The following is a 23,416-nucleotide window of genomic DNA, read 5'->3' on the forward strand; positions in this document are numbered from 1 at the left end:
GTATCAAGTCTATTTTGTTATAATGTGTTTCATTTTGAGCTTAAGCCACCAGCTGATTAAATCAAGTTTAAGCTTTGACTGTGCAAACGGCCCTTAGTGCCGTTTGCACATTAACAGGTTAAACTAGATTACATTTTAAACTGGATTAAATCCGTATCAAGACTCGTTTGTTATAATTTGTTTCATTTTGAGCTTAAGTCACCAGCTGATTAAATTCTGTTTAAGCTTTGACTGTGCAAACGGCCTTAAGAGAACTAGATTACATTTTAAACTGGATTAAATCCGTATCGAGTCTCGTTTGTTATAATGTGTTTCATTTTGAGTTCAAGTCACCAGCTGAATAAATCAAGTTTAAGCTTTGACATTAACAGGGTAAACTAGATTACATTTTAAACTGGATTAAATCCGTATCAAGACTCGTTTGTTATAATTTGTTTCATTTTGAGCTTAAGTCACCAGCTGATTAAATTCTGTTTAAGCTTTGACTGTGCAAACGGCCTTAAGAAAACTAGATTACATTTTAAACTGGATTGAATCCGTATCGAGTCTCGTTTGTTATAATGTGTTTCATTTTGAGCTTAAGCCACCAGCTGATTAAATCAAGTTCAAGCTTTGACTGTGCAAATGGCCCTTAATGTTCCCCTTTATACCCATTTTTTCTCTTCTAACTGAATATTCTGTTATGTTGAATAATTTGAAAATGATACAGAGATAGTCTTGATGAATGAACGTATTTTATTTAAAAATACTCAATTATGAGAAAGGGTTCAAGAACACATATTATATTAAACATATAGGTAACACTAACGATCATGAACATCAATCCTGTGATGTAGTGAAGTTGAGAACCTAGGATCCAGATTATGATTCTAGAACATTATCCAAACTTATCTCTGTGTTTCCTTGGAAGTAAAGCACTGTAAATTCGTATGGCTTATGATGGCGAGGGGTCTCTTGCGGGAAGGTTCCACCTCGCTTGAATATATTATTCAAGCCGTCAATGAGCTACAATCAATGAGCTTACTACTGTCATACATCAGCCGGCAACGACAATTAACGAGCTCATCCGATAACACAGGACGGACCTGGTTAAAAAGGCTCAACCAGAGTTGAACTGAGTTCAAATTTGATTGATAATTTATCTCTTTCCTGTATAGGGCTACTTGTAATATAAATATAAAGAAAATAAAAATCTCAGTACCCTTTTTTTAAAATATTTTATCACAACCTTTATCAGGTTATCTGGCTAACATATACATGAACAATTTAGAAAAATCTAAAATAATGAATGATAATAATCCTCTAAAGAGAAATATTATTTATTGGCACAGATATGTTGATGATATAATATGTCTGTATAATAATGAAGATAAAACACATGAAGATTTTGAATTATATTTAAATTCAATATCACCTCCTATAAAATTTACGATGGAAGCTCAAGAACATGAAATAAATTCTCTTGATTTAACAATTAGTATGAAAGATAACAAACATGATTTTAGCATTTATAGAAAACCCACACATACAGATTGTATAATTCCTAGAGATTCAAATCATCCTTGGCAACAAAAAATTTCAACTTTCAATGCATTGATATACAGGCTAATAAAAATTCCCTTGTCAAAAGATAATTACAGAAAAGAGAAGAAAATAATAAAATATATGGCAATAACAAATGGATATAATACCAAAACTATTGATAGAATGATTTACAAACAAAAAGGAAAATTAATACAGAATAGAACTCAAAATAATCGAGGAAATGTAGGAAATAAAGAATATATTTGTGTTCCATATAACACAAAATTTAATAAAACTATAAGAAAAACCTTTACAAAAAATAAATTCATTCTAGGTTATAGGGCAACAAATAATGCATTGGAACTGATAAAAAAGAAATCAAATTTAAATTTACAGCAAGATAAGTTTAAAAAATCTGGAATCTATGAACTTAAATGTAGTGATTGCGACAAATTCTATATCGGACAAACGGGTAGAAATTTCCATATCAGGTTTCGAGAACATATCCAAGCACTAAAATCTAAAAATTATACACAAGTCGGCATTTGCTGAACACTTGATAGATTCAGGCCATAATTTTACAGATATAAATTCCAATATGAAAATACTTAATTATGGTAATAAAAGTCAAAAACTGAATGTCAAAGAAGAATTTCATATTTATAAAGGAGCAGAATTAAACAGAGATAAAATAATAAACTTAATACAATTGGACACCAATAACCCCATTTTTGATAGAATCATGCGAATTTAAACCCAAAATTTACAGTCCTAGTTCATAAAAACATATGAATACACTAACATATGATCAAAATAAGAATCTTCCAGTAGTATTTATTTATTTAATTCATATCACTTGAAAATGGCATAAATGACCGAAACATGTTGTGATAAAATATTTTAAAAAAAGGGTACTGAGATTTTTATTTTCTTTATATTTGATTGATAATGATTATTCATCCAAAACTAGGCCCCAAATTCATCAATAAATGAGTGGTTTTCAACTAGTTCATGTATATTTTATGCTCTCCATTCATCCAATACTGAAGATTTAAAGTGAATTGTCCCACAGATATTCTTTGTTGAATGGTTGAATCCCGTTTAATGCCTGTGAACGTTGCCATATTTATTCTGTTGATATTTTATATTCAATTATTAACCTTCCGGCAGTCGCGCTGTTGTAAAAAGTATAACAGTGTCTGTTTTTTTGCTGCACAAAACTATTGAATGGGATGGTGTCAGTGAATGAGTCACCTATGCATTCCAAAACTTTCCCCTCATCACTCCACTGAGTTGTAGTATCTACCGAGCAATGGTTCAGTCTTTAGATGTCATTTAGTCGCGACAGTGCATAAGTCGCACTTTGCATAAGATGGGGGAAGACTGTATACGGGTATTGTAAACGAACCAATAACACAGAATTGATGGCTCTGCTTGATGTACCTTATTGGGCTATGAACTAGTAATCATCCAAATGTTCATAGGCGTAATAATCCAAGAAGATGGGAAAAGTAATTATACAATTAATCAATATGTTTTTACATAACACTTGAAAAATTGGATGTTGTACAAAATACAACACGAGACTGCTCGTGTGATTGAGTAGGGCGCGACTACCGGAAGGTTGAGAATAACACAAATTTCAGAAATCTACCGCACAGTCTCAAACCCAAAACTGTTCAAATCATATCTCATACAACAATTCTACAGAGTGTCTGATAAGTCACTCCCTATTTTTATACAGCTATAGTTCCGTTATTTATAAAACTTGAGGTTGTGTTTAACTTCAATTTTCATTTGTTTCAGTTCAAAAATGCCCCTTCTCTCGACTGTGGAAGAACGAGTCAAAAAAGCAGCTCGTTATGAGTTCTTGTGATCTGTAGTGCGAGTACAGAGGTGGTGGAGGACTGAACGAGAAACCAACACTGGATGCAAAAACACTAAGATCTTTCTTAAGAATCGTTGCAACAGAGTAACGTGGAAGGCCACTTTCACGAGATCCTTAACGCAGAGATTCTTAGGGCTCCTCATGAACATATCGAATTCTCATTCAACATTCTCTGAAGTCCTTGACGTTGATGGTCTTCCTGATCGTCTTCCATCTGCGACACTCCCTGTTGTTAGTAATTTGGAATGAAAATTTTTAACAGGTTTTGCATCCAGTTCTGCATGGATCCCTCGTTCAGCCCTCCACCATCTTTGTACTCGCACCACAGATCCCAAGAACTCATAACGAGCTGCTATTACTTTCCTTGCCCTATTACCATAGGTAAAAAAAGTATTGCTTTCCGAAAAAAATTAAGGTACCCCAATTTCTAAATTTCTATACGTTTCAAGGTCCCCTGTGTGTGTGTGTGTGTGTGTGTGTGTGTGTGTGTGTGTGTGTGTGTGTGTGTGTGTGTGTGTACACGATATCTCATCTCTCAATTAACGGAATGACTTGAAATTTGGAACGTAAGGTCCTTACAATATAAGGATCCGACACGAACAATTTCGATCAAATGCGATTCAAAATGGCGGCTAAAATAGCGAAAATGTTGTCAAAAAAAGGGTTTTTCGCTATTTTCTCGAAAACGGCTCCAACGATTTTGATTAAAGTTATACCTGAAATAGTCATCGATAAGCTCTATCAACTGCCACAAGTCCCATATCTGTAAAAAATTCAGGAACTCCGCCTCATCTATGCAAAGTTTGATTTTAGATTCTCAATTATCAGGCTTCAGATACAATTTAAACAAAAATTCTCGAGTGGAATAGATTGAGCATGGACATCTCTACAATTAATGTTCAGTAACATTTCCACCTAAAATTAAAAATAAGCTCGAAATTTAAGAAAATGTGATTATCCAATTGCAAACTGTTGGCAACTGTTGATTCTATTAAATGATTCACTATGAAGAGATAGCAGACCTCGAGAGTCTCCAGCGTTAATGCCCTGTCACCAGCTGGCTCAAATCTTTGAATAGTAGACTTGAGATTCGCGGGAACACTAGCGTCAGGTAATCAATTTTCGTAACGGCAAGGAAAGTTGTGTGAGTGCGCCACACCAGATTTTTTTGGCTTGTTCTTCCACAGTCGAGAGAGGGGGCATTTTTGAACTGAAACAAATGGAAATTGGTGTTAAACACAACCTCAAGGAGTGCTCTATCTAACAAATGTAGTTGTAACAAAATTGGTTCATAAATAAAGTACTATAGCTGTATAGAAATAGGGAGTGACTTATCAGACACTCTGTATATAAATGTAGTGTGAGATTACTTCGAACTGTGAACATAGACTGTTGAATGGGAAGCATTGAGGCTATTTATAAGGAATGCTGACAGTTTATAGTGAATCTCACTATAGACCGTGATGCGCCAATTTACTACTAAAGATGCCTCCAGGCACCAAGCGAAACAATACAATTGATTCCCCTTGTTAGAGGGTCTAGAATACAGATACCTTCCTCATAGTAATACATAGAGTGTTATACCTACTACAGTTATATTACATTCTACTGAATTATATAGTTATATATATACTCTGAAATGTTATATGCTGCTTTCGTAATTATATATACTCTATACTGTGTTATATATTATATACCTTTATTTACTCTTTGCTGTAGATGAAACAGTGCATTGTAACAGCATATACCTTCGTATATAATACATATCTCCACTTATATAGAATCACACTAGCTTGTTTGGTGAACACAAACACCTCTGAAATCAAATTAGGCCACCACTTTCGTCTCCTCGAGCAACAGTAGAGCTTCAAGCGGCAGAAATTTGAACTACTGTACCTCAGTTGCAAAAACATTTACCGTGTGATTCAATACACAAAGATGGCAACACAGTATGTTCCTGTAATTGAATCAACAGGTAACTGGAGTCATTGAGTGTCAGAAGAGTTCACACTGTATTTGAGTGTATCTTTGTATTTGATGGAGTCTGTGTAATCAGAGTAGATTGTATGTATTTGTATACTCCTTTGCTCACTTCAGTCTTCTTTTCCTATTCTCTTTGATTTTTTTGTTGAAACCTTAGACCAGTTATTGAATAGACACAGCCCATTGTACATTCATACTGAAAGTCGTTGAAGCCAACATCTACCGCCATATCGCCTAATCGTGACGTCAGCATCGGATAGAAAACTTTTGTAGAGTTTGTTTACATTGTTTTCTACTTCTATTTCAGCGGGAGTTTACCATTGTCATAGACAATAATTTTCTTCATCTGAAATAGACACAATCAGCTATGGAAAACAATGTAAAAAAACACTGCAGAAAAGTTTTCTATCCGATGCTGACGTCACGATAGGGCGATACGGCAGTAGATGGCTTCAGAGGCTAGACTTCCCAGCGTGTCTATTCTATAACTGGGCTAAGGTTAAAACATATATATTTTGAATATTTTTTCCGAAGAATGGACATTGATATGTCAAAACCTCCGCCAATTTATGTAGATGCATAAAGTGAAGACGCGAAAGGATGAAGATAAAAAGCTTGTTCAATGTTACAATTAATTGATTATTTATAAAAATATTATTCATTTAATTGGAATAGACTAGTAGTTCTGTGAACAGTAGACCTCACGCAGTAGTCTGATCCACAAGTACCAGATGTCAACTGTTTTAAATGTTAACAAACTCAGTTCACGTTTGAATTTGTATTCCATATGATATAATTCATCCAGTTCCGTAATGATCTTTCTATCTGATGAAAATTAATTTTTTAGAATCAAAAATATTATAATTTCTCCAGCATTATTCAGTTCATTTGTTTATTTTTATTCACCTATTAAATTAGTTTTTTCGAATGTGAGAATATTGATACTGATGGGCACGCATAATAATACCATGACTGCGAAACAAAATATTGAAACCAAAGACCTTAAAGCTGCGATTAGACCAAATTTATTTAAAAAATGTTGATAACTCAATCCTTTTAGATTATATTAGATTGAACATAACTTATCATACACATGATGAACATATGTGTTTGTCAACTTCCGTTCAATCTAATAGAATCTATAAGGATTAAGTTATAAGCATTTTGGTTATAACTTTGGTGTAAACCCAGCTTAAAGATGCATACCTCTTTAATGTATTTGATTGAAACTATAGGCCTTATACAAATACAGTAATAGACTGGCTTCTCCACACATCTGTGTAATCACTTGCCAGCTGATTTATGATGAATAATTATTCTATAGTCTGATTTTTACTCGAATATTGGCGTATGAAGGAGGCTCCTTTTCCTTTTATATTATCCTTGAAATGCAAAATTTCCAAAAACCTTGTATATACGTCGACGCGCAATTTAAAAAGGAACATACCTGTCAAATTTCATGAAAATCTATTACCGCGTTTCGCCGTAAATGTGCAACATATAAATATATAAACATATAAACATTTAAACATTAAGAGATATGCCAAACCGTCGACTTGAATCTTAGACCTCACTTCGCTCGGTCAATTATATAGAATTAAGTGCCTTCGTAGACTGAATAAGAGCAAGATTGATGGAAAGAAAAGGAAATATTATAGTTTTGTTCATATGGAACTGTTTAGTAGATATTTCCATGGAATTTTCCGTGTGAAGTCTCTCTCAGGGAAAGGATTATGATGATCTCCCAAGACTACTACACTCCTCTTCCCCTTTTAAATTGGATTCATCTTTCTTCCCTCTCACGCTCTCTCTCTCTCTTTTACTCCTCCTTACTCCTTACACTATCTTTAACATTTTTCTTCTCTCTCTCTCTTTCTGTCTTTTACTCTCTCTCTGAATTTTTTCTGAATTTGATTTGTTTAATCTAGTTATAATTTAGCGTTGTACTGGAGGGTTGAGTGTAAGAGAGGGCTGGCTGCGCCCCAACTCCGCCCTTCTAGGTAAAAATAAAGGCAGCTATTCTATTGTATTCTATTCTCTCTCCTTCTTACTCTTCTTTCTTCTGTCCTATTCTCTCACTTGTTTAAAGAACTTCATGCACCTGTTGAGAAATGTTTTAAAACTGGCCAAAAAGTTTTTCCGCTCTCGAGTTGTGGCAGAGAATCAATTTCGCATTTTTACATAATAAGCAGAACGAAAATGCTGCGGATAAATTCCATCTCGTTTCGGTTATTATTATTATTTTAATTTTTGTGGATCACTCTCTCATCTCCTTTTGTTTCGAATTTGGATCCGGCGGCGCGTCGCTTTGCGAAAATTCACGGCAAACTTTTTAATTAAAGTAAGGTAACTGTATGCAACTCAGAGCTTCTGATTTCTCTTCCTCCCTATTTTCCTCTCGTCATCTTTGTCACTATTCTTCTCCTTCTTCTTCTTCTTCTTCCTCTTCTTCCTCTTCTTCTTCTTCTCCTTGTTCTTGTTCTTCTCTTTCTTCTTCTTCTTTCTTTAATCTTGTTTTCCATCATCTTATTTTTCTTCTTGTTCACCTATTTGTATTTCTTGTTCTTCTTTTCCTTCTCACCACTCTTCATCTTCTTCTTATTAGCCTCCTCCTTGTTCTTCTTCTTCCTCCTCTTCTTCTCCATCCTCTTATCTTTTTCCTCTTCTTCTTCTTCTTCTTCTTCTTCTTTTTCCTCCATTCGTTCTCTTTTTGTATTTCATCACGTTTCTATTCTCCTTCTTTTTCATCTCAGTCATGTTCTTGTTTTTGTTGTTCTTCTCCTTATTTTTTTCTTGTTCTTTTTCTGGTTCTCATTTTTCTCATAATTAAACTACTCCTCATTGTTCTTCTTGTTCTTGTTTTTTTCTGGTTCTTCTCCTTATTGTACTACTCCTTATTTTTCTCATTCTTGTTCTTGTTCTTCTGCTCCTTCTTCCTCCTCTTCTTCTTTTTCTTCTTCCCTTTCCTCTCCCTCTGTTACTTCTTCTTCTCCTTCTATTTTTTTTCTTACTTATTTTTTTTCTTGTGTCTCCATGAATTTTCTATTTGTTTCCTTCTTCTTCTCCTTCTTCCTGTTCATTTGTTCTTCATTCTCAGATTTTTTCTCCGAGCGTGTGCGATATTTTTGTATAAAAAATATAGCTTCTTTAGTATTACTAATTTTTTAGCATTCTAATTTCTTCTTCAGCATTCATTATTAATTTTGTATATTAATTCATAATGACCTGAATTGAAGCAGAATAAGTGAACACAGTGTTAACACACAAGGAATCTTATGTTGGCAGTGCCAAGTATTACAGTGATGTTATTGATGCACTCAAGTTGCAATCAATGTTATTTATTTTGTACTGTGAAAATATGTATTTGTAATTCTTGGCAATATAGGAATTTAATTGATGATTCATATGTTAAAATTGATTGAATGGAACTGAATGAATGGTGAATTGATTTTTAATGTTGAATGACAAATTGAACTTTTGATTAATATGAAAATAAAACTGTTACAAGTGATAAACAAACTATGCTAGTTGAAAACATCACAGGTGGCAATCAGATGATTCGACACAGCAATAAATTAATTCAATTAAATCTTGTTCTGGTTTTTGTATCTCTCCATGGGTTTTGTCCTTGTTCTTCTTGTTCTAGTTCTTCTTGTACTTCTTCTTTCTTTCATGTTCTTGTTCTTTTTTATTCTTCTTCTCCTTTTTGATCTTCTTCTTCGTTTCTATTCTCTCAGAAAGAGTTTTCCTCTCATTTAACGCACACTTCCTCGCCAGTTTTTTCTCGTTTGTGAAAGTGGCTGCTGTTGTCTTTGATCCCAGAAACTCGATCTCTCCACTCAGCTGTGTTACGGAAATTCGGAAACTCAATACCGAACGCTGAACGGCAACAGTCTCCAATAAAGTTCTGTTATTGTACGGATGGACGAATCTCTGTGGTTGGCAGAGAATTCGGAACGGAAAAGAAGGAAATAAGGAAAAGTTCGGAGAGAGAGAGAGAGAGTGAAAGAGGATGAAAAAGTAAATGAGTGAGTTGAGATCCCTTTATTCATCTGTCCAACAAAATTTGATCAAACGTTCCAGCGTTAAGAATAATTGAGAGTTGGAGTAATATACTATAATGAATCGATCGAATCATATCGATTCTCTACAGACTGAAGAGAGATTGATTATATATGCCTTTATTAGAGAGAGAGAGTGAGAGATTATATTAGATTAGATTTCTTTATTTATATATGTTACAATATTTACTGGCTAATACACTAATTTACATTAAATGACGATAATACTAGTTATTCAACGAATTTCACAAAGTATAAATAATTAATCAATGAGAATAAAGATTGGATGCAATTAGAATAACGATAATATAATAATGTGATGTAACTTCATAAATCGGCGGTGTTTCAACAAATAATTGTCGATTCTCTAAGAAGGATACAAAATATCCTTCCCATTAACACACGACCTGGAGAGAAAGAGTGATAGAGTGAGAGAGAGGTGAAGGAAGAAAGAAGAAGGCGAGGGTATAGACCCCTCTATTTATGTGTTCAACAAAACTAAATTCTACTTACGTTCTAGCATTGAAAATAATCAAGGGTAAGAGTAGAAATGAATCATAATAAACTACAAACTCAAGAGTTTTACATTTATATGGAGTAAAGATATATAGGTGATGAAATATGCAAAAATTGAGGCTGAACTATAATGTTCCACATGAAACAGTGAAGTTTGAACCTTAGGTTATCCATTCTCAGGAAAAGGTACCAAAGTATATCCCTCCCCTCCTTAGAGAGCGGGAGTGATGACGAAGAGGGAGGTTTTTGTGAGATATCTATCACTTCTACTTTCCTTGCCCTATTACCATAGGTAAGGAAAGTATTGCTTTCCGAAAAAAATTAAGGTACCCCAATTTCTAAATTTCTATACGTTTCAAGGTCCCCTGAGTCCAAAAAAGTGGTTTTTGGGTATTAGTCTGTATGTATGTATGTGTGTGTGTGTGTGTGTGTGTGTGTGTGTGTGTGTGTGTGTGTGGGGTGTGTGTGTGTGTGTGTGTGTGTGTGTGTGTGTGTGTGTGTATGAGTGTATGTGCGTCTGTGTACACGATATCTCATCTCCCAATTAACGGAATCACTTGAAATTTGGAACGTAAGGTCCTTACAATATAAGGATCAGGCACGAACAATTTCGATCAAATGCGATTCAAGATGGCGGCTAAAATGGCGAAAATGTTGTCAAAATCAGGGTTTTTCGCGATTTTCTCGAAAACGGCTGCAACGATTTTGATTAAAGTTATACCTGAAATAGTCATCGATAAACTCTATCAACTGCCTTAAGTCTTATATCTGTGAAAATTTCAGGAGCTCCGCCCCATCTATGCAAAGTTTGATTTTAGATTCTCAATTATCAGGCTTCAGATACAATTTAACAAAAAATTCAAGCTGAATAGATTGAGCATGAGAATCTCTACAATTGATGTTCATTAACATTTTCACCTAAAATTGAAAATAAGCTTTAATTTCGAGAAAATGTGATTATTCAATTGCAAATTATTGTTGATTCTATTAAAAAATTCACTATGAAGAGATAGCAGACCTCGTGTGTCTCCAGCGTTATTGCCCTGTCACCAGCTGGCTTGGATCTTTGAATAGTAGACTTGAGATGCGCGGGAACACTAGCGTCAGGTGATCAATTTTCCTAATGGCAAGGAAAGTTGTGTGAGTGCGCCACACCAGATTCTTCATCTTGATTCACTAGTAATTATTTTTCAATATTATCAGTGTTTTGGAATATTTCAAGAGTTTTTTTTTCATCATTTGGCTTTTCTATCAACCTATCAGAATTATATGTATAGTGTATTCCAGTTATTTATTTTTGAAGAGAAAATTGTTTTTGGAATACATTCAGGAACAGAAGATGAGTTGGACTAGCGCATGGTATTTTGTTCCGATATTGTAAATCTTATCCAATGAATAAATAAATGATACAATAAAGCAGTGTACAGTAACACACGTACTTCAATCATATCCCATTATACTAGTAGTTCTGTGAACAGTAGACCTCACGCAGTATTCTCATCCACAAGTACCTGATTGAAACTATAGACCTTATGGAAATAAAGCAGTAGACTGGCTTCTCCACACATCTGTGTAATCACTTGTCAGCTGATTTATGATTAATAATTCTATATTCTGATTTTCACTCTAATATTGGCGTATGAAGGAGGCTCCTTTTTCCTTTTATATTATCCTTGAAATGCAAAATTTCCAAAACCTTATATACGTATATACGTCGACGCGCAATTAGAAAAGGAACATACCTGTCTAATTTCATGAAAATCTATTACCGCGTTTCGCCGTAAATGCGCAACATATAAACATACTCTGACCCTGTTGACATGTCATGTCAACATAATCTGATTTGTTGACATGACATGATAATCCTCCTAAACTAGAGTATATCATAATTTTCAAAGTTGATCATTATTTGACAATTTCAAGTGATTAGTAATTATTAGCTTAAGATTTAGAAACAGTTAAGTCTCTACTCCTACTGGCGAACAAGTGTTTCACTTATGCCAGTAGTTCTTCACCTCCAGCCGTATTTTACAGATAGATTATATAGATATTTAGAATAATAATCATTGTTTTTTCTGATTGTCACATCTTTGTACTGTTTTTGTGTTTTGGTGAAATAAATTGAATTGAATTGAATTGAAATTAGTGAGTGTTATTTTGTTATTCAATTTGGTTTGTATATATTCTAAATTATATTTTTTTTGTTTTCAAATATTTGAACAGAAAATTGAACCTGAATTCAAGTATGAACATAACCTACTTTCTGGACTATTTATAGTGTATAAATCAAAATTCGGGAAAAAAACAGTTTTGGGCTGTGCTTGTTAGTACTTCCCCAATCATTTTAAAGAATTGTGTTCGGTTTATCAAAAGACAATAAATAAATAACGAGTGAAGCTCGGTGCCACGATATTTATAGATAATGTGAAAAAATGATATCTTAAATTATGATTTCGTCGATATCACCCAGTGGGAAAACTGGTATCAGACCACATCATATGAAAGTGGTGATTGACTGTGTTGATTGTAGGGTAGTAAATTTGTCCGCAATCCTCTCTCACTGTAGGTGGTCTCATGTATGGTTGATGTTAGTGGGCTTTGTAACAGTGAAGTCAACCCCCTCCCCTCTGTTACAATGTCACACATGCTTTCCTCTATTACAAGTCTCTAACACACTCTCTCTCTCACCTCCGCTCCTTCCCTTTCTTTGTATCAATCCTTTCTTTCGGACTCTCTCACACTCCCTCTTTCTTCCTGCCTCTGTCCTCTCTCTTTCCCTCTTACACTCCAGTCAAAATCTAAACTCTCTCACTATGTTTCTAATATCCTCGATCTCTTTTTTTCCATCTCTCTCCCCTCTTTCCACACTCTCTCACTCTATCTTTCTGTCTGCGTCTGCCCTCACTCCTTCCCTCTCACACTATCTTTCCAATATCCTCGCTCTCTCTCTTTTCCTAACTTCCTTCCCTCTTCTCACACTCTCTCACTCCCTCTTTCTTTCTTTGTCTGCCCTCTCTCCTTTACTCTTACATTCTCTCACTATATTTCTAATACCCTCGCTCTCCCTCTTTTTCCATCTCACTCCCCTCTTCCCACACTCTCTCACTCTATCTTTCTTCCTGCCTCTGTCCTCACTCCCTCCCTCTCACACACAATCCAGCCAAGCTCTAAATAACCCTTAGGCGGTGACAAACCCCTCTCTTAACATACCCTAGCACCTGTTCAATTACTGGACTACTCTCTTCTAACCCAAACCTCTGTATCACTATAAGGGTTTACTCGTATTGTATCATTCTCAGTTGGAGGTCCAATAAGATAAATTATATGAAACTTTTCTATCTGTTGGTTTACTAACGCGATGGATAATTATCATATTCTTAGATAATATAGATAAGTTTATTCAGTTGTAACCATTGAATTTCAGGGCTCTTGAATTAATCAAATCAAATAAATATTTAATAGACATTTGGGAGAGAAAATTCAATTTTCCAGTGGTGAAATTTGAGGGTGATACTTACACAACCTGCAATTATACATACTTTTAGATCAATTCAATTCAATATATTCGTCATTTTATAAAAAAATAATTTTTTCTTCAGTGCATTCTTAAGCTATGAATTTGAAACAATATGAAAAGGAATAATGTGATGAAATTTGAAAACAAAAAAAAATTAAATGATTCATTATTTTGATGGCATTGATAATTCATTAGTCAGTTCCCTAGCGATGAGTAAATATTGAACTAATAATTTTCAGAAGTATTACGCACATCTAATGTTTTCATAAAATAAATAAGTATGTATCTAAGTATCTAACCCATTGCCGTGCTACCAATTTCTCCTAATTCGGTTGAATAGCATTTTTCACCTATTAACCTAATGAAAGTTATTGGCTCCAACGTAATAGATTCTTGATAAACTATGAATGGATCTATCGCCTATGAATAAGAAATCCAGTTTTCAGAGCAAATCAACTTATAATTTTTAGAAGAATTTTGGCAATATACTACACAAATACACAAAGAACAATATCTTACACGCTTAAGCATCTAAAATCATTACGAGCTAAATACTTATCCATTTATATAGTTGAAAAACAATGGCTATAGGCTTGTAGACACACAAATCAATTAATTATAGACAAAATAGAACACTATAAACTGTTCAAAACTCAATTTAAAACATTAATAATTCACTTAAACAGAAAAATATTCAGAGAGCACAAAATTAGAACACACGCTGTCAGCCATCATTTTTAGAGAGAAGGAAGCCTCTCGTCAGAGCAAAAACCACATCTCAAAATCAGTGTCTACGTCATGGACACGTCACCAAAAATTTATAAATTACAAGTTTATAATTCACATTTTATATTTGTTCTCAATAAAACTTTTATTTTGAAACTATTATTTTAAATTTTTATATATCATCTCTATTTAAATAATCCATTTATCTGTTAATTCTGTCAACTCAGCCTCGGTGACACCATGGAACATGCAACACAATCATTTACGATAAATTCTCAGTCAAAAAGTTGTCCGTATATCGATTACTCTGATATTTACTATAAAGTTTTATAGATCTCGAATTGAAGATTCGATTCCAATCGAGAAAAAATGTAATATTACACCATAGAAGATCAAAATTTTTTTTTTATAATTGAATGTCTTTGAAGGCAAGCTTATGTAACCTGCAATACTTAACTCTGGACTAATAAATTAATAAATAATGCAATCCCATTAAACGTATTTTAAGGGAGTTTTTTGCATCCTGCAATACATTTTCCATTACAAATCTTCATTACAAGGCGAAAAGTATGCAACCCGCAATACAATTTACAACAATAATAATTTTTCTTGTATTGATTTTAATTGTCTGTGCTGTTTTATTAGACCTATTCAGTATTCAGTAAAGTATGAAAAGGCGTAGTATTATGAAACAGGCAACATAACTTGTACGCAAAATTTATGTGTAAAATGTTTCATTTTTTATTTACCTTGCTGGTTTCACAAAATGTTGTAGAAGTCTTTCCGATTACGACTTACTGATGAACATCGCTTATCACTTTAGAACATCGTGAAATCAATTTCAGATGCCCCTATTCTAGTACTTGAAACTCTATTTACATTATTTTTAAACGTCCTACGCTGTTGAAACTCTATTTACATAATTGTTAAAAGTCCTAAAATCTTGAAGCTTCACTTACATTATTGTTAAAAGTCCTACGCTGTCATAGAATAATAATTATATAGAATCAAATTCTATATAATCACACCGATTACCTTAATAAATAAATCTTCTATTCACCTAAATTCGGCAGTGTCTCACTCAAGTGAACTCGAAAATTAAACCAGAGGATCTTGACGACAGTGAGTCCGCAAATAAAATTCATTACTTATTTATTCATTCACCCCCGAGTTCTACTAGAGGAGAGAACAACTCACCTTTCTATCTATCCCTCTCTCTCGCACACACATTACCCAGATTTCCCACTTACCGTTAGTCACACCCGTCGGGGCTCAAGCACCTGTTCCTAATAAACTGTTGATAACGGTGGGAAATTTCGGCTCCAGCCAGGCGGGAAATTCCCCTCGCCGATTTTGGCAAGCCTGGTGTGTGGCCCGACTATTGGTTTGCCTGTTAGCTAGACATGGCAGACAATAATGTCTCCGGCCTTTATAACCCTTCTACGTTTTGCAACACAAATTCGGCAATAAATTTCGGCCGAAAATCATGCTCTTCGAGGCAAGTTTTAAGCGCGGTTTAAGTTTTCCGGTCACCTTTTCGGGATCCCTAATCACCTACCTGTTAGTTTCTAGTGCTTCGTTATTATCAGCCCTCAACTTGTGTGGGATACTTTTGTCGATATGTGTGATAAGGAGACTACATCCGGATGTTTTTTCACTAAAAAGGTAAATTCGAATATTCTTTTTCCAATACTATTATTTAAAAATATATTCGTCAATGTCTAGATAAGCGCAATTGAAAAATAGAAGATGTAACTTTGTCAACTTGAGTATTATGTTCTAGCTCTGTTTCAAGTAGGCTACTGTACTAGAAAATGAAGTGATTTTTACCATTTTTGACCAGTAATTTTTGGGAGTTTTAACTAGAAATTAGAACTCAGGAACAAAAATTAGAATGTTGATATGACGATTAGATTAGATTAGATTAGATTCCTTGATTTATGTATGTTACAATATTTACTGGCTTAAACACTGATTCACATAATATGACGATAATGCTAGTTATTCAACGAATTTCACAAATTAATCTATTAGAATAAATATAGAATGCAATTAGAATAACGATAGTATAATAATGTAATGTAACTTCATAAATCGATGAGAGTGGTTGAAAGATAGACAAAGTATTACTGTCAAATTTCGTTTTGAACAATCTAACTCCAAAATTTCTAGTTTTTAAATGTTTGCACAGGAAATTGGACTCAAATTCAAAAGTGAATGGAACATAACCTATTTTTTGGACTTAGTTTATGAATCGAAATTTGGGGAAGGGACAGTTTCAAGCTGTGCCTGTTGGTCCTTCCACAATAATTTTAATGATTTGTGTTTTGTGATCATTGAATGAATGAATAAATAAATTGAGGATTATGCTCTAGATACGGCTCCAGTGCTCAGCAATTGAGTGATAAACCTCCAAATTTGATCAATTATCACCAAGTTATTCTCTAAAAATGAAAACTCAGATATTTGTATTCTCTTAGGAGATTATAACATGAATAAGATAGACTTGTCAACTGTACAAGTACTCAACAATAAAGTTATAAATTCATCAGATTATTTGAGCCGTTATCATATATTTTAAAATGAAAATCATGTTCCAGTACTGGTTCCTGGTTCCTGAACTAAAAAATATAAGAATAAGCCTCTCCATTCTAACCATTATCATGTGACTATTCTATAAAAATGATAGACCATTATACCAAATTGTGTCTCATATTCATAGTTATTCCATCTTCATCGAGTATGTATCTCTCATATATTTCTCATATCGTGGAACTCCTACACTCATTAAATGAATAAATGGATCTTTATTCAATGACAAGTACATTACAGAATAACAATGATCAAATATTGAATTAACAAAAATGTGTAGTAAATAGTCAATGAATACAATACTGTTTGCTGAAGAGTGAACTTTGTCTGCATATCTCATAATTTTAAAAAAATCAGGAATTCGCATAGCGTACACACATGAGATATATATAAAATGAAAATAATGCGAATAGAATAATAATGATACTAAATAATAATGATACCAAAAAAGATTACTAATCTGAGAGTCAATGTGACAATGAGATCTTTCTAGGATGTGTACGAATGAGGAATATTAGGCAACCGATATAAATTACATAAGTATCGATCTTCTCTGTCAATTTTATTTGTAATATAGATGACCAATTTCATCCTATACATACTTGCACTCATTGTTTTATCATTTCAAGAGTTTTAGCTGAACTAGTATCCTAGATCTTTTCAAAATGTATGTATTCAGGGATACTTATTTAAAATAACATTATCCTAACTTTTTTGTGTTTTAAAGTAATCTGTTAATGTTATTTCATATGAAAATTAGTATCCTAGATATTTTAAGCAATGTGCTTTTTAAGACCTTTTGATGCCAAGTAAATTATCGGAATAAGAATTTTGCAAATTGTTTTATATTATTAAACGAAAATCCAAATCAAATGATGTAATCCACCCCGAAGACTGCCACTGCAAATATTGACAACAGGGTAAACAGCTAGATGGAAATTCGATGAGCGCTACTATTCAAAAATTATTTGTCAGCCCGGGAATAGTAGAGCACTCATCGAATTTCCGTCTAGCTGTTTACCCTGTTGTCAATATTTGCAGTAGCAGAAGTCTTCGGGGTGAATTACAGCATTTTGATTTGGATTTTCGTTTAGTAATAGAATTGTTGATTCATTAGCATTTGAATAATTGCAACATCTCAGTAATTTCCAATTGCAGAAAAAATTATAACAGAATCCAGCAAGTTCAATTAATTTTTGATTATGTTATCATTTTTTTCCTACTCCGATGAATCACTTGGCAACAAACAACAAAAGTCTGAAAAGAGATTTTTTTAGGATACTAGTAAGCACATCGTATAATATTTTATCGACATTCGGATCGTGCCCCACGATTATTTATCTTCTGAATAATGCTCTACCCCACCAATCATGTACAGTATTCAGAAATACTGAATGTGAAGGGGTAGTCATCGTATTATGAACCTGTGCTTTTTTCGGATTCCACAGGTTGCGTTTTCAACATTATTATTTATTGTTCGGGAATCGGAGAAAGAGTGAGTTTGCAGGAGAGGGAAAAAGATATAATAGTAGAGAAAAAAAGGGAGAGAGAAAGAGGGTATGGAACAGAGTGAGGGGATGGTAAAAAGAGAAGAGAGTATTTTATGAGAGTTGGCAGAGAAGGTTGAATGAAAGAGTGATGGACAAAATAAGTATTATTGGAAAATGATTCACTGTTGGAAATAGGGAAGGGGAAAGAGAGTGTAATGTTTTACAATATTGATAAATGAATATGAGAATAAGAGGAAGAAGGAGCAGGATGAGAAGAGGAATTCGGGGTAGAGGAAAGAGTGAGATAAGGAAGAGAAGAAAATTGGAGATGAAGGAGGAGGATGGGTAGGAGGAGTTGAATGAGAGGAAGAAGAGGAGGAAGATGAAGAGGGGAACATGTAAGAAGAAGGAAGATGGAGAGGAGAACAAGTAAGAAGAAGGAAGATGGGAAGAGAACAAGTAAGAAAAAGGAAGAGGAAGAGGCGGACTAGTAAGAAGAAGGAAGATTGAGAGGAGAATGAATAGGAAGGAGAAAAGAAGAAGAGAAGAATTAGTAGGAATTGGGAAAGAAGAAGGAGAAGAAGTGAATGAGCAGCTAGAAGGGTGGAGGAAGAAGAGGAACAAGAGTAGAAATTCTAAAAGAGATAGAGAAGTGGTTTAAAGAAGGAGAAAGTGGTGAGGATGTGAGACAAAACCGTCAGAGAAAGAGAGAGGAAAAATTGAATCGAATTCAGTTGAATTATATTAGAAAGAGGAGGAAGAAATTGGAGAGGGGAGGAAGAGATTGGAAGGAGTAGAAGAAAAATAAGATAAGGAAGAAGCAGAAAAAAAAAGAAGAAGAAGAAGAAGAAGATGAAGATGGAGTAGAATACGTATTGAAAGAAGTAGATGTTGAGGAGTACAAAGATAAAAAAGAAAGAAATACAATTGTAGAGAGAAGAAGAATGACGGAAAGCATTCAACTTTGGAAGTGAGATTAGGGAAGAGAATTAGTACAGTATAATATTAAGTTGCGAAGGTGGACAGTTATAGGGAGGTTCGTATCAAAGGAAGAGCTCAATATCAATAAAATCAATCAATTATCATTCTCATACGACTGAGAGAAAAGTACTAAGTAGATAGATTAATGAGAAAGATAAATTTTAGGAACGTTCACACTGATTTTTCACGACATATATTTTCCATTGTGAAATGAAATTAATTCCACCTCAAATTCCATGATCAGTTCCTCTTTCTTCGTCATTTCTAATGACTCATCAATGAATCATAATAAATCTAATCGCCTCTGGGATTTTTTCCTGATCAGAATGAAATATAATCAGTTTCTCATTATAGTGTTAACAACTGAGTGATTCAGCAACAGTTCAGACTTTTTCTATTCCATTTTTTCATTCCCACTCACTTCCGAGGGAAAAATAAGTAGGATTAGAAAATGTCAAACAAGATAGGTTTGGGGAAAAAAGGATAACGGGGAGAGGAGTGGAAACGAGAAAAAGAGTAACTGTAGTAGAAACGAGAGGAAGATAGAGGGAAAGTTCGTGTGGGAGTGAGAGAAGTTTCATATCAAGGAAAACGGGGACCTCATTATTTATTATTAGTACTGTATATCTATCAAACTGTATCGACTGATTTTTATGGATATAGCTGCTATTCAAACTTCTGAACCTCACAAACCGCATTTTATATCGGAATTCAATTCAATCGAGTCGTCACGGAAAAATGATTCGTGCAAAAAATTCCTCATTGAGGTTTTTGAATAAATTTCGCGTTATGGTTTGATTTATCGTGAGTTGAATTTATTCTGAGTTGGCGTATTTATAATGAGAATTGTTTACGGTTGAGTTGAATGTGGTGTGGTATCACTCATCTGAATTTTAAAAAATATTGTTTGTCAGCCTTTTGTGGATTTGAATATTGAGAGAGGGTTTCATAATCTCATCGAATCATTTTTGTGTCAGTTATCAAAGTTGGGGAACAAACAAATTTTCCTCTATCAAGTAATCCCAATAGAGCACCGATTATCTGGACCAATAATTGATGTATAATATTGAGTTGCGAAGGTGGACAGTTATAGGGAGGTTCGTATTAAAGGGAGAGCTCAATATTAATATAATATAAGAAGAAAAATCTATTCACCTCAAAAAACATAAGTCTCGACGTAAGAAAAAACATGTTGAAAACGTATGTATGGAGTACTGCAACATATGGAAGTGAGGCGTGGACAATGGGGGTGAGAGAGGAAAGAAGATTGGCTGCATTCGAGGCATGGTGCTACAGAAGAATGATGAAGATCAGTTGGAGAGATATGATTACAAATGAGCAAGTTTTTGAAAGAGTGGGAGAGAACCGGAACTTCTTGAAGTGGATCAAGCAAAGAAGAGCACAGCTGATTGGCCACATCATCAGACATGACACTCTACTGACAAGGATAATGGAGGGAATGGTTGAGGGAGGGAATATGAGAGGAAGACCTAGGCTGGAGTATATGAAACAATTGCTACGGGATATGAGATGTGGATCATACTACGAGCTGAAGCGGAAAGCGGACGACAGAAAAGCATGGAGAGCTGCTGCCAACCAGCCCTACGGCTGTTAACCCAAGAGAGAGAGAATTGATGTATGATACGATTGTGATTGTGACTATACATTTCTGGATAACAGATCTTAAATCGATTTAACCCTAGCTCTTAGGCTGTGCAAAGGCTAAGAATAAACTTTTTACTCGTGATATTTTTCAAAGTTTCTCGATTTGTATATCATCAAGCTATCAAAATGAAAAAGTTTTCTCAGAAAAACCTTTTTTTTCTGATCATTACTTTTTGAGATATGAGCGCCTAAAGTTTAAATTTTTGGGACAGAACATCACAAATTCGGTATGAGATAAATCCATTCAGAGGATAGATTCTTCATGGTATTGTCGATCTAGTAAAACAAAAATTTTCTGAAAATATCAATTTTTAAGATAGTTATCCAATTTACTAGAAATAACCAAGAAACATTTAGTTGAGTTATACTTGGTTATTTAAAAAAAAAACTTTTAGTTGAGTTATTTTTGGTAAATTGAATAACTTTTTCAAGAATTGATATTTTCAGAAAATTTTTGTTTTATTAGATCAACAATATCATGAAGAATCCATCCTCTAAATCTCATGGATTTATATTGTACCGAATTTGAAATGTTCTGTCCCAAAAATTCAAACTTCAGTCGCTCATATCTCAAAAAGTGAAGGGAAAATTCCCAGTATAGTTTAAATGACCAGATTCATTACAACACTACGAATTTAGTTTTATCATAAAATTGTAAGCATACATTAGTCAATAGTTTTCCCATTTACATATTTGTTTTATTATCTTTCACACTTGTTTTCTTGGTTCTTATTTTGTACTGAAAGTAAATTTTGTTATCATGGTGATTCTGTTGCTTAACCCATTTTGTCACACCGTTGAGTGGGAGGAGACTGTCTAGCTGGGCCAATGGCAGGCGTTCATGCCTTGACCAATAGCAGTACTCGCCTACTAGTATAAATTCTGCTGCTCTTGTATTTAGTTTTAGTTTATTTGAGATTGACAATTGTGTAATAACCGAAACCAGTCTTTCTAAGTATCAATAAATCTGTGGTTTTTTGACAATTTCTTAGTCTTTTTCATTCAATATTCTATTCATATTTTTCTCAGCCGAGAATGTTTGGGAATATACGTTTTGGGCAAATATATGTTTTTATAGTGTTCAAATTATGTTCACTTCTTGTTGAGTACTACTTGTTCAATTCCACGTATATTCATATAAAAACAGATGGGAAATTGTTCTCAGTTAAACAAACAATGAGACATGCTTTACCATGATCGCTATAGGAGTGGTCTTAGATGGAATTGAGTCTCAAATTGGTTGATGATTTGTATTTGTATCCGAATTGAAAATGAATTTTCAATTGATTTGTATGTTTTAAAAAACACTAGAGACAAAGATTTTCAGTTACACTTGCTTTCTTAACCTGAATGATGCTTTGATAACGTTTATGACCGTCCAAATGTTCAAACTCATTCTGTCATTTACTGAGCTCCAATCTGGAAATCACAAACACAATCCATCTGCATTTTTTGCGATTCAGGTTTTGATCCATCGATTACAATCTAACAATTAGCTTAAGTTCGAGTTTAAGCTCAAGTTTAAGTTTGAGTTTAAGTTGAAGCCTAAGTTTAGGTCAGCCTAAGCTCAAGTTCATGAAGCTGGCCTTTATAATACATAATTATATTGCATTAACTACTATATTCAGCTTTTAATCGTGATATAGTATTCTATTTCCTTGAATAACAAAAAATTGAGAATGCATCCAAAACTTTGACCAATAATCTACTATGGTGAGGTCCACGTTATAATGGCAGTGGAGAAAGATAGGAGAACAACGTTGCCGATCCTCTGTCTTGTTAATGCCTTCTATAGACGGTAGCTGATACAGGTATATTGATGTATTAAATGTTATCGTAATTCTCGTTTGAAATAATTAATTATATGTTATTAAGCAGAAAATTATATTTTCAATAATTTCGTAATGAATTTTTGTAATTAAGATGAAATATTTTGTTGATTAATCAATCATCAATTCTATTTTTTAATAGACGATCTGGCAATAGAGCAAAACGAGGAAGAGATAGCACTATCCGCTTTGTTGAATGATAGACAAGGATAGCGATACCATTGCTAATCAAACACTGCCATTATAATGAGGACCTAGTGATATCAACTTCAAACTACCATCATTGATTAAATTAGAAGCATTGTGTGACTCATAAGAAATGGTGACAGATTGTAGTAGATCTCACTATAAGCATGAATTAGATGGGAAGCATAAATGTTGTTTATGAGAAATGATGACAATTTTTAGTGAACCACTGATTTCTGATTTTTTATTCCGATACTGAATGAGAGCAAACTAGAAGTTTTTCTGGTAGAGATTTTCCGATACTAGAGAAGAGAGTAGGGATGAGAGAGAGGAAGACAGAGTTAATTTTCGTCCTCACTCCTGTTATCAATTCATTAGTTGGAATGAAAAGCTCTCTAGTTCAGTTTTTGCCTCAGTAATCAAGCATCATCTGTACTGAACTGAATACAAGCGCTACT

At 33.9% G+C, this 23,416-nt stretch overlaps 1 protein-coding gene across 4 annotated transcripts in view; it reads left to right on the top strand.

Moving 5' to 3' along the window:
- The window catches only part of LOC111047732 (rho GTPase-activating protein 100F), a 127,801-nt gene that overhangs the window by 42,150 nt on the left and 62,235 nt on the right, over positions 1-23,416 (top strand). The window contains exon 1 of one of the 4 annotated variants that reach the window (XM_039440255.1): positions 15,622-15,880. The exons of the other annotated variants lie outside the window; for them this stretch is intronic. Coding sequence (XP_039296189.1) covers positions 15,836-15,880 — 45 coding nt within the window. The 5' untranslated portion in view covers positions 15,622-15,835. Of the gene's footprint in view, positions 1-15,621; positions 15,881-23,416 lie in introns of those variants that run through there. 4 annotated transcript variants of the gene reach the window in all.

Source organism: Nilaparvata lugens, chromosome 13 (genome assembly GCF_014356525.2).
Source record: "Nilaparvata lugens isolate BPH chromosome 13, ASM1435652v1, whole genome shotgun sequence".
In the NCBI taxonomy this organism is placed as follows: domain Eukaryota; kingdom Metazoa; phylum Arthropoda; class Insecta; order Hemiptera; family Delphacidae; genus Nilaparvata; species Nilaparvata lugens.